General features: G+C 42.3%; 1 protein-coding gene across 2 annotated transcripts in view; it reads left to right on the forward strand.

The window, feature by feature from the left end:
* Positions 1-12,615, forward strand: part of PCMT1 (protein-L-isoaspartate (D-aspartate) O-methyltransferase) — a 30,267-nt gene that overhangs the window by 2,626 nt on the left and 15,026 nt on the right. For both annotated transcript variants that reach the window (XM_061624103.1, XM_061624104.1), the window contains exons 2-3: positions 9,755-9,859; positions 12,082-12,113. In XM_061624103.1, the coding sequence (XP_061480087.1) occupies positions 9,755-9,859; positions 12,082-12,113 (137 nt within the window). The remainder of the gene's footprint in view (positions 1-9,754; positions 9,860-12,081; positions 12,114-12,615) is intronic.

Here is a 12,615-nt window from a genome sequence, read left to right on the forward strand (position 1 = left end):
AGACAATTTAAAAATTTTAAACAATATAAAAACAATTTAAAACACTAGCTAAAATGCCTGGGCGAAGAGAAAAGACCTGGCACCGAAAAGATAACAGTGTTGGCGCCAGGTGCACCTCATCAGGGAGATCATCCCATAATTTGGGGGCCACCACTGAGATCGCCTGGAGGGATTAGGAATAGGGGGCACTGTTTTACGGTGGCTCCGTTCCTATCTCTCAGACAGGCACCAACGGGTGGCATTGGGGGATGAGGTTTCAGACCCTTGGCCTCTTAATTGTGGAGTACCACAGGGTTCTAGCCTCTCCCCCATGCTATTCAACATCTATGTAAAGCCGCTGGGGGCCATCATCAGGAGATTTGGGCTGCAGTGTCACCAATATGCAGATGACACTCAGCTCTATCTCTCGTTTAAGTCCTCACCAGAGTTGGCTGTGGATACCATGTCCAAGTGCCTGGAATCCGTAAGTGGATGGATGGGAAGGAATAGGCTGAAACTAAACCCCGACAAGACCGAGGTGTTACTCGTGGGGGACAAGAGAAGGTTAGGAGATATAGACCTGGTGTTCAATGGGGTAAGATTACCCCTGAAAGACCAAGTCCGTAGCCACGGGCTCATTCTTGACTCCCAGCTGTCCATGGAGGCTCAGATCTTGGCAGTGAGCCGGGCAGCTTGGTATCAATTCCATCTAATACGGAGGCTGCAACCCTACCTTCCTACCCATCTGCTCCCACGGGTGATACATGCCCTGGTCTCCTCCTGCTTAGATTACTGTAATGCGCTCTACGTGGGGTTACCCTTGAAAACGGTCCGGAAATTACAGCTGATACAGAATGCGGCGGCACGTTTGATTAAGAGCAGCCGTCGCCGTGATCATATCACTCTGGTGTTAGTAGATCTACACTGGCTACCAGTTGTCTACCGGGCCCAATTCATGGTGTTGACCTTTAAAGCCCTATACGGTTTCGGCCCAGTTTATCTGAAGGAGCGCCTCCAGCGTCACCAATTATGCCGCCCAACAAGATCAGCCATACAAGACCTTCTCTCGGTCCCACCAGTTAAAATAGCTAGGCTGGTGCGGACCAGAGAGAGGGCATTTTCGATTGTGGCCCCCACCCTCTGGAATTCCTTTCCTTTCGTTCTTCGCCATGCCCCCTCCCTGATAGGTTTCCGCCGGGCCTTGAAGACCTGGCTGTTCAGGCAGGCCTATGGGATCTCTGGGGTGGATTAGCTTAATGCTGTTATTAACTGGTAGGGTGATGCTTAGATTAATTATTGATTGTGGTTCTCATGGGTTTTTATATTGTATTTTACTGTGTTAATGTATATCGCCTAGAGTGGCCGTTAATTCGGCCAGATAGGCGACTCATAAATAATAATAATAATAATAATTGTTATTATTATTACTACTACTACTACTTGAATTTGGCCCAATAGCAAATCAGCAGTCAGTGGAGATCTTTGAGCAGAGGTGTAATGTGCTGGTGGGATCTCATTACTCTCAGCAATCATGCTATAATATTCACTAACTGCATCTTCTAAACCAACCACAAGGGAAGTCCCACATAGAGTGCACTGCAGGAATCCGCTCTTGAATCTGCTAATATGTGGGCTGTTGTGGGCAAGCTATCCCAGTCCAGGAATGGCTGAAGTTAGTGGAACATTAATCATCTGAGTCTCATAAGTGACCTGAGTCTCATAAGTGATAGCTGGATCTGGGAGCACCTTCAGACTGCATACCTGATTCTTCCGAGAGCGTCTTGGACACTGGGACCACTGCCCCACAGAGCCACTGTCTTACTGGAATTGGAGCCCACCACTGCATCCAGGCACCAGTCCAGAGCCTGCACAGTCTCACCTGTTTCAGATTTTATGGGGAAATAGAGCTGTGTTTTAATATACTGTAACCCACCCTGGGATAATCTGGTAAAGGACAGATAACAAAAATACAATAAATAATAATAATAATCAGCATTCTAATGGCACCTTACTCCAAGTGTTCTAATGATCATTCCCAGCAGCTTCATACAGTAGGGCCCAAAAAGCAATCTCCCAATGCTACTTTCTAAATATAGCTGAAACCCCTGTAATACAATGCCCTCCTTACCCAACCCATGGAGATCGTTCTGGAGAATACTATGGACAATGGTGACAAGCTTCAGATAAATCAAGGAGAAGGAACAGGGATTCACTCCCGTTGTCCGGTTCTCAATAAAGGTAATTCATTTGCTGGCAAACAAGCATCTAGGTCAATAAATGTACAGTATAATTAAATATAGAACAGCCGTCAAAGACAACACCAGAAAGATCTAACACCAGCAAGCTCCAAGTTAAGGCATTTAAATCTGACTAAAAAGAGTCTGCTGAAGTTAGTCTTTGTTACCTTCCAAATATTTAAAATATTTCTCTAGCTAAAACATAGAAACATGAATGTCCCCATACCTGCCTTTTCTAGCCACTGGAAAGACATTGATAAGTTCTAGCAAAGTCATTGTTATTGAAGTCTTCTTGTGTAGTAAAAGTAGGCTTATGTTGGTTCCCCCCCCACTTTGCTGGTAATCCTTGATGTTGCAGGGACGAAAGATTAAAAGCTTCATTGCAGTTTATTAATAAGGTGAGAGAGCGAGCAGGGACTTAACTGAGCCTCAGATTTGTTTCAGAGTTTTTTACAACGTAAATATGTATGGTGCTTACAGACAAGACTATGTATATGTTTTGAATTTTGCTAGTCCACACTACTAGATGATGGATATGATCTTAGTTGTTGAAAAACCTTAGAAAAGGTTACATAAATTCTAGTGTTGCCCTCCTTGCAGGTTTTGGATGACAATTTCAGCATAATTTTCACAGCCCTAAATGTGATTGAAATGTGATAAAATGAAATCAAGAAATTTAGCATGGATAGTTTTTATTTTGGAACTTTTGAAAGCATAGATCTTAACTGCAGTTATTAATCTTGACTTGTCCTCTAAATAAATCTTGAGAATAACTTCTAGAAAAATGTTTAAATATTCAGAGTGGATTGTCAAGGCTCCTTGAACAGTCTATATCTCAGAAAATACAACATTTAGGCATAGTTACTCATATTATTTAAATAGGGAGAAATGAAGAATAAATAAAAAAGTAAGAAGGAAAACAGATAGCGTTTCTACTGAGAGGACAGTAACTAATAATGACATCAGTAGCATGGCAGATAAGAAACAGCAACGTGGAATGTATGCTAGACAGCTCAAGTACACAATTATGTTGCTAGTTCATACATAGCAATTTTTTTACAACTTTATTGAAATGTTGAAAAGCAATAAAGTACAGTCTCAGCAGGGCTGGGTTTTCACATGTAGATCGTCCACCCTTGAACAAAGGAACAGATTCCTTCACCTTACGCCTTATACGCTACGCTAGGTCCTGGGTGTCTTGGAGAGCAACCTGTCCCTGAAGCACCTTCTTCTAGAACAAATTTAGGAACAATGTCCAATATTTAATAAATAGTGATTATGAAGTTACTGGACCACACTGGGCTACCTTAATGAGAGGGGGAGCTCATTCTTGAGTTTTACTTAAAATCCCAGCATTGCAGAAACTAAGTTGGGAGTATAAAGTAAAGTAATATTTTAGGAACCATTTTCCTTGTGACTAGTTGAATAGAATCATAGAATCATAGAGTTGGAAGGGGCCTTGTAGGCCATCGAGTCCAACCCCCTGCTCACAGCAGGAAATCCACAGCTAGAGCATCTCCCACAGATAGCTGTCCAGCCTCTGCTTGAAGACATCCAGCGAAGGGGATCCCACCACCTCCCTAGGCAGTCGGTTCCATTGCCGAACTGCCCTTACTGTCAAGAAGTTCCTTCTAATGTCCAATCTGAATCTACGCTCCTGCAACTTAAAACCATTAGACCTAGTCCTACCCTCTGGGGCAGCAGAGAACAAATCTGTACCCTCTTCTATGTGACAGCCCTTCAGGTACTTAAAGAGTGCAATCATATCACCCCTCAGCCTTCTCTTCACCAGACTGAACATGCCAAGTTCCTTCAACCTTTCCTCATAAGACTTGTTCTCCATACTGGCTATCATCCTCGTTGCCCTCTTCTGAACCCGCTCCAACTTGTCTATATCTTTCTTAAAATGAGGCGCCCAGAACTGAACGCAGTATTCCAGATGAGGCCTGACTAATGCAGAATATAGTGGGACTATTACTTCCCTCGACCTGGAAACTATAGCTCTGTTTATGCAGCCCAAAACCGCGTTTGCCTTTTTTGCCGCAGCATCACACTGCTGGGTCTTGTTCAACTTGCGATCCACTACAATTCCAAGGTCCTTCTCACACGCACTACTGCTAAGCCGGGTATTTCCCATCCTGTACCCGTGCATTTTGTTTTTGTGGCCTAAATGCAGAATCTTGCATTTGTCTTTATTGAATGTCATTTTATTAATTTCATCCCAATTTTCTAGTCTATCCAGGTCCCTTTGGATTTTATTCCTGTCTTCCATTGTGTTAGCTGTCCCTCCCAGTTTTGTATCATCCGCAAACTTCATAAGGCTTCCCTCCACCCCATCATCTAAGTCATTGATAAAAATGTTGAAGAGTATCGGCCCTAGGACAAAACCCTGTGGCACTCCACTCGAAACCTCCTTCCAGTCCGAAGCAGAGCCACCGACGACCACTCTTTGAGTACGGTTTTCCAACCAGTTGTGAATCCACCTGACAGTATTTCCATCTAGTCCGCATTTGACCAGTTTGCTAATCAAGAGGTCGTGGGGGACTTTGTCAAACGCTTTGCTGAAATCTGGATAGATGACATCTACAGCATTTCCACCATCTACTAAGCTAGTGACCCGATCAAAAAAAGAGATGAGATTAGTTTGACAGGATTTTTTCTTGACAAACCCATGCTGGCTCCTACTAATCACAGCATTGTCATCTAGATAGTTGCCAATGGACTCTTTTATTATCTGTTCTAATATCTTTCCCAGTATTGAAGTCAGACTGACTGGCCTGTAATTCCCCGAATCTTCTTTTTTACCCTTTTTAAAGAGCAGGATGACGTTTGCCCATCTCCAATCCTCCGGCACCTCTCCCATTCTCCAGGATTTCTCAAAGATGATGGCAAGAGGTTCCGAGTGAAATTAATGAATCTTAAGTTAATGAATCTGGAAAAGATCCAGTGAAGTGCTGTGCCACCACTGCCATTCAGTTTGCGTATCTTCTGTTTATACTACTGTTCCATTTTAAAAAGAATGGAGAAATCTGCATTCAAGAATAAACTCAAAGGTATAGAGTGGCCCAGTGGATAGTGATTTTGTTTGAATGGTTCACAACTGGTTCTTAGGATCTTTCTTGGCTAAAGATTATTTTAAAATGTGATTCCACTATAAAATCATTCTTGATGGTCTTTTTTTAACTACCTGATCTGGAAATTAACCAATTACATGCTTCAAAAAGCACATTTACTTCCAAAGTTCACCCTAAAAACAGTTCTAATGTGAAGACTATAAAAATAAAAAAGGTCTTTAAAAGTGCCTTAGTACTATATTATCTCTTGCAGCCAGTAGTATGTGTTTTTGTTCGTTTGTTGAATTCATTATTTCAGGAAAATTCCTCACTAGAAGATAGTGGTCCACATCTGGGTGAAATGTTAGTTATTGGACGTTTTTCTTTTTTTCTTGATCCAATCTTTAACATGCATTTGTTTTTAGTTGTTTTATATTAAGAGTTTGTTGAATCCTGTTACTTTGCCCTGTGCAGCTTGTTCAGTCTACTTCATTGCCACGTTATTAACCATTTAAGTAGTTGTGTGGCTAAAGTAACTGTTGCTTCCCCATAGAATGTTTGTATAATAATTTATATAGCATTCAGGTTTTTCTTAAAAAGTGGAAGTTTAGGAACTGGTTGATAATTGGCAAACCCAGTGACTTCTTAAGAATGTGGACACCAGTGTGACTTAGTATCACCGTCTTAAACGAGTATTGATACAATACTTGTCAACAAATGTGCCACAGTCCCTGCCCCCAAAAGTGTAATGAAGGCTAGAGATGTGATGGTCAGGGAAAAAATGGGAAAATTAGGGGGGAACCCAGTCCCCCCATTTCCCCTTAATTTTTCATTTTTTAAAAAGGGGGTGGTGGGAACTATTTTCCCACCAATTTTTTCCAGGTTTTCTTCCGGGCCTTCACATCTCTAATCAAGGCAGACATGAATTGGAGTTGTACATTGTGGATGTTAATTCCAGTTGCACATATCTTCCTCATGGACAACTATGCTGAAATTAGATTAAGAGATACATTCCCAGTGTAATGTCCCATCTAGAGTTCACATACTTTCTTTGTGAAAATTGTGACACATTCTTCAGAGTGTTGAACTGAAGAGACTATGTTAAGTTGATATAGGATTTGCCAGGCATTATATAACTCAAAAAGCTGGCTTATTTGCTGTGGTAGAACAAGTATAATAGCTGAATTTTAGTTATGCATATTCTCTTCTACAGTTCCAATCATACTTGGATTTCCTTGCTCTGTGTGCTTGGCTGCACCTGCCAAAGCAGAATTTAGGAAATGGACCACATTACTTTAGCAAAGGAGGATCATTCCAGAAGCAGTCAATTAAATAGTTCACTGTATCATCAACACTACATAAACCAGGAGGCTTGTGGTGCAGCTTCTAATTGATCCCAACAGTGGGTTTTTATATTAGTTTTGAAGTAGTATGGATTTGACTTCCATATTTTACAGATAAACTAACATGGACATAATGAATATTGTTGCTGCAGGCTGCATTTTAAACTAACACTTTAAGGTCAGGGGGTGTAGTCGTCCAGGGTCTTGGGGGGTCTTAAATCCCTTACTTTTTTGGGTCCCTATGCCTCCAGTGTCCTATGAGTCAGTCAGCATGAAAGAGGAGGTGTGTTAGCCACTGAGAAGGGTCTTCTAACTTGCCTCTTCAGTGTTTCCTGCTAATTGGAGCCAATGAGAGTGAAAGGAATTCCTATTAGTTCCTACTTCAAAAAGCCAAGTCATGGAGATGGAGAATTCTGTGATTGCAGAAGAAGACACAGTGAATCCTGAGGATAGTATCCCATTGACATCATCAAGCAATAGATGCTGAATTCAGTCATTCAAACAATATCACTGACAGTGAGAAAGGGCAGTCAAATGGTGACAGTGACAGAAGCAGAAAACAGTATTCAAACATGACCAGATTATAAACTTCAGAGGTTGCATAACCTTAGAAAGGAGTGTGGCTGTGAGATGGCGTGGCTATGGGGGCATGGCTGTGGCTGTTATGAAGAGACCCTGTTTAAGGTTGCATCTTCAAATGCTCTGATGCTAATAGATTTACATTAGAGATGCTAAAGAAGGCGGAAACCAAAATATTTTATTATAAGAATTTAATATGTCTGGTTAGTCACTGTAATAAATATTATTATTATTATGTATTAAATTTATATCCTGCCTTTCCTCCCAGAAGGAGCCCAGGGCGGCAAATAAAACACTAAAACACTCTACAACGTCTTAAAAACAGAATTTAAAATATGTTGAAACAAAACGCCTTTAAAAATATATTGAAACAAAACATCTTAAAAAACATCTTTAAAAGCATCTTTTTTAAAACATCTTTAAAAACATCTTAAAAAGCAGCTCCAGCACAGATGCAGACTAGGATAAGGCCTCTACTTAAAAGGCTTGTTGAAAGAGGAAGGTCTTTGGTAGGTGCTGAAAAGATAAAACAGATGGTGCTTGTCTAATATTTAAGGGGAGCAAATTCCATAGGGTAGATGCCACAGTGTTAAAGGTCTGCTTCCTATGTTGTGCAGAACAGATCTTCTGATAAGATGGTATCTGCAGAGTGCAGTGATCAACTGAGTATATAAGGGTTAAAACGATCTTTCAGGTATCCTAGTCCCAAGCTGTAAAGGGCTTTGTATACCAAAACCAGAACGTTGAACTTTGCCTGGTAGCTAAAGCCAGTAGCTAATGGGGCAGCCAGTGCAATTCTTTCAACAGTGGGGTAACATGTTGGTGATAGCCTGCCCCAGTGAGCAGTTGCGCTGCCACATTTTGCACCGGCTGCAGCTTCCAGACGAACCTGAAGGGCAGTCCCACAAAATGCGCATTACAGTAATTCAACCTGGAGGTTACCAGTGCATGGACAACAGTGGTCAGGCTATCCCGGTCCAGAAATGGCCACAGCTGTCTAACCAGCCAGAGTTGGTAAAAGCCACTCATTAAGCCCACCACCAAGTCCAGGCAGTGGTCCAGTGCTTGTACAGCCTCTCTCAAGACAGAGAAATAGAGATGAGTATCATCAGTGTACTGCTGGCACCTCACCTCAAATCTCCTGATGACCGCTCCCAAGGGCTTCATATAGATGCTAAACAGCATGGGGAACAAGATGGTACCTTGTGGCACCCCACAGCACAACTGCCAGGGGGCTGAAAGACAATCACCCAATGCTATTCTTTGAAAATGACCCTGGAGGTAGGATCATAACCCCTGTAAAACAGTGCCTTTGATACCCATCTCACTAAGTAAGCTCAGAAGGATACCATGGTCAGTAGTATCAAAAGCTGCCGAGAGATCAAGTAAGAATAACAGGGTTGCACTCCCCTGTCCTCCTGATAAAAGTCATCCATCTGGGTGACCAAGGCCCATTCAGTCCCATAACCATGTCTAAACCCAGATTGGAATGGGTCAAGGTAATCTGTTTCATCCAAGAGCAAGGGTGTAGTCATCTGGGGTCTTGTGCGGGGGTCTTAGACCCCTTACTTTTTTGGGAGCAGGGTCCCAATGTCTCCAGCATCCTGCAAGCCAATCAGTATGTAAGGGGAGTGTGTTAGCCACTGAGAAGGGTCTTCTCAGTTGCTTCCTCGCTGTTTCCCGCTGATTGGAGCCCATGAGAGTGAAAGGAGTTCTTATTAATTCCTACTTCAAAAAGCCAAGTCGTGGAGATGGAGAATTCTGTAATTGCAGAAGGGACAGTGAACCCTGAGGATGGCATCCCATCGACATCATCAAGCAGTAGATGCTGAATTCAGTCATTTAAGCAATATGACAGTGAGAAAGGGCAGTCAAATGGTGACAGTGACAGCAAGCCAATCAGTATGAAAGGGGAGTGTGTTAGCCACTGACAAGAGTGTTCTAACATGCTTCTTGACTTTTCCTGCTGATTGGAGCCAAGTAGAGTGAAATGAGGAGAGTCGGCCACTGAGAAGACTCTTTGCAGTAGCTCACACAGTCCCCCTTTATGCTGATTGGCTGCTTTGGGGGGAGAAGGTATGTGTGGGAAGGACTGGGGAGTGCGGAGATGACATCCGAGAGCAAGCAAGCAGGTGAGGGGGAGTGGGGTGACTAGCATGAAGGGACCCTGCACTTTTGAACTTGTCACTTCTCTGCTGTCCAAGAGTACTTGCAATTGCTGTGCCACAACCCACTTGATCACCTTTCCTAAAATGGGGGTATTTTCAACTGGCTGGTAGTTGTCAGAAACCAGTGGGTCCAGGGTGAGCTTTTTCAGGAGCGGTCGGATCACCACTTGTTTTAGTAATTAACTGCATCCTACTAGGATCCAGAGCAAACTTGTCTGAAGTTCTGTTTGATTCTTTAAAATTCTCTCTCATATAAAAGTTTACAATTTAGCATTACATCTGTTGTATAACTACTTGTGATTTTTCTAAAGACTGTTGTGCATTTTATTTTGACATTTCATTATGATGGATTGTTGAATAATATTGCCTTAAATTCTGGTTTTCTTTTCTTTCAGAAAATGGAATAATCAAATCAGATAAAGTATTTGAAGTAATGCTTGCAACAGACCGTAGCCACTATGCAAAATGCAACCCATATATGGATTCTCCTCAGTCAATAGGTATGAGAATTATGTATTCAAAGTCTTTTAACTAGATAAAAGCTTTATTTTCCTGAGGCTTTAATGTAATGTAAGCTTCTATAACACAATGCAGAAAGATATCACAGAACTAGAAAAGAGCAGCTAAAATTAGGGAGCTGGAGCATCTTCCTTACAAGATAATAATTACAAAGAAATGTGTGTGGGGCTTCTTTGCTTAAGGAAAAAATAGCTAACGGGGAGGGATATGCTAGAAATTTGTAACATTATGAATTGGAATATGGATAGATTGCTTTCTCTCATAGCACTAGAAGTCAATCACACAATGAAATTTATCGGCTTTATGTTCAGGGGTGAGAAAAGGAAATGTTATTTCAAATAATAAATAGTTTTTGGAATTCACTGTTACAAGATGTGATGATGGCCACTAGCTTAGATGGCTTTTAAAAGACATAAACAAATTAATGAAGAATAGGTACTTCAGTGGTTCTTAGTCATGACCACTAAATAAGAACATAAGAAGAGCCTGCTGGATCAGGCCAGTGGCCCATCTAGTCCAGCATCCTGTTCTCACAGTGGCCAACCAGGTGCCTGGGGGAAGCCCGCAAGCAGGACCCGAGTGCAAGAACACTCTCCCCTCCTGAGGCTTCCGGCAACTGGTTTTCAGAAGCATGCTGCCTCTGACTAGGGTGGCAGAGCACAGCCATCATGGCTAGTAGCCGTTGATAGCCCTGTCCTCCATGAATTTTGTCTAATCTTTTAAAGCCGTCCAAGCTGGTGGCCATAACTGCATCTTGTGGGAGCAAATTCCATAGTTTAACTATGCGCTGAGTAAAAAAGTTCTTCCTTTTGTCTGTCCTGAATCTTCCAACATTCAGCTTCTTTGAATGTCCACGAGTTCTAGTATTATGAGAATAGAACTTCTGTGTTCAGAGGCAGTATATCTCAGAATGTTAGGAACATACATCAGGACAGGTTATTGCCTTCATGCCAGGCTCTTGCTGCCCAGTCTTAGAAACCAAATGCTAGACTAGACGGATTTTTGGTGTGTTTATTGATTTGGACGTGTTGTATCCTCTTGGGTGGCAGCCAGCACTGACCTAGAGGTGGACATTGATTTATGCCTTGGATATATGTTTTTGGGCCATGGTGGCTGTTGCTCAAGAATAATAGCCAATGAAGGTAGCCAAGAACCAGATCATGAGTTGAAACTACCCTGGGTGGATTAATAGTAGATTCAGAGATGTGCCCCCAGTCTCATCATACTCACTCTTCCCCACTGAAGGGGATCTTAAAGGGAAGAGGAGGGAGTGCCAAAGGTGAGGGGACGCCTTGGCCTCATTGATCTATTGGAGCAGGGAGGGGGAGAGCTGCAGGATGCTTCCCAGTCATTCAATCTCCTCCCATATGGGCATTTTGGGAGGAAATGACGGAGAGAACTTCATCCTCCTCCCCACAAAGGGGAGGGGGGAGTCTGATGGCCTTGCTCCTCTGCTGCTTCTGCAGCCAAAAATATGCAGCTGGGCAGGGAATGCTTCCTCCTTTGGCCACCCCCTGGAGAAAAAAGGCCCAACGGCCTTGCTGTACCACCAAAAACATTCTCTCCACTTTGTCTACTCAAGTGGTAACCAGTAAAGTCCTCTGTCGACTCACATTGCTACATTCCTTTCTCACACACCTTTCTGTTGCTTACAGATACTTCTGCTGCAGCAAACTGTCTCTTCTGTGACTAGCATTGAGAAGGGAAAGGAGGGCATCCCATCAGAGGGGTGTGGAGTTGTGTTTAATATTTGGGCATAGGTCAGAAAACAAGGAGGAACTCCTGTGGCGAGCTGGGGGGGGGAGCCTCCAGCAGGCCACTTTTTGTTTCACTGGGTTCAGGCCCTCTTGTGGGCACCAGGGAAGGCCTTGACAGGGAAGGCCTTGACAGCCTCCGGGCTTAGGGCGGTATATAAATTAAATTAAAATAAATAAATAAATAAATGGGTGCCACATTGGGAACCCCAAGTTTAAAGCAACACACTAACTGAGTCAATGTATTTCTCCCCCCCCCTTTTTTTTTAATTTCTTTGGTTCAGGTTTGCTATTTATGATTTGCTCTTTTAGAAAACGTTTCTTTAGTATTATAACACTTCAGAAATGATATCTAGCTCTCATATGTCTGCTAGCAAAAGTTGCTGATATTCAACATTTTGATAACTGAGTTATTTTGTTACTTAGACCATTCTTTAATTGCCTTATAGGATTTCAAGCAACAATCAGTGCTCCACACATGGTAAGCATGAGGTTTATATATTGTAAGCCTGCCTTCTTTAACAACTAAGCTGGCTATTGTCCATATAGCATTCATTAGTTTTTGAGATATGGACATTACCATGGCCCAAATGGAGTTCATTTTAACCCTGATGCTCATCCCCACCACCCCTTTTTAGGATACTGTAAGTTTTAGTGGCTTGAAAAGGTCATTTTTTTCTCTCACCTCTGCTGTTTGTTTTCCTTTTGAAGTGGGGGTTGGGGGTTGGTTTGAACTGTGACACCCAAACATTCCATATCATAGTTGTTGTCCATCGTAGACTTGATTAATAGATTCATAGTTTGCCTGACATAAGTTTCCTTTGCATGCTTCTCTCTGTCTAGGCTCCTTATGTAAGCTCATAGCTTCTTGTCAGAGAGCTTTTGAGGTTTTAAAAGCTATTTTTCATTTTGTTTATAGAGGCCTGATCCTCTGAACTGTTGCAGGGTAAACAGAGAGCCCTGAACTCAAATTTGGTAGAAAC

This window comes from Rhineura floridana, chromosome 4 (assembly GCF_030035675.1).
Source record: "Rhineura floridana isolate rRhiFlo1 chromosome 4, rRhiFlo1.hap2, whole genome shotgun sequence".
Classification (NCBI taxonomy): domain Eukaryota; kingdom Metazoa; phylum Chordata; class Lepidosauria; order Squamata; family Rhineuridae; genus Rhineura; species Rhineura floridana.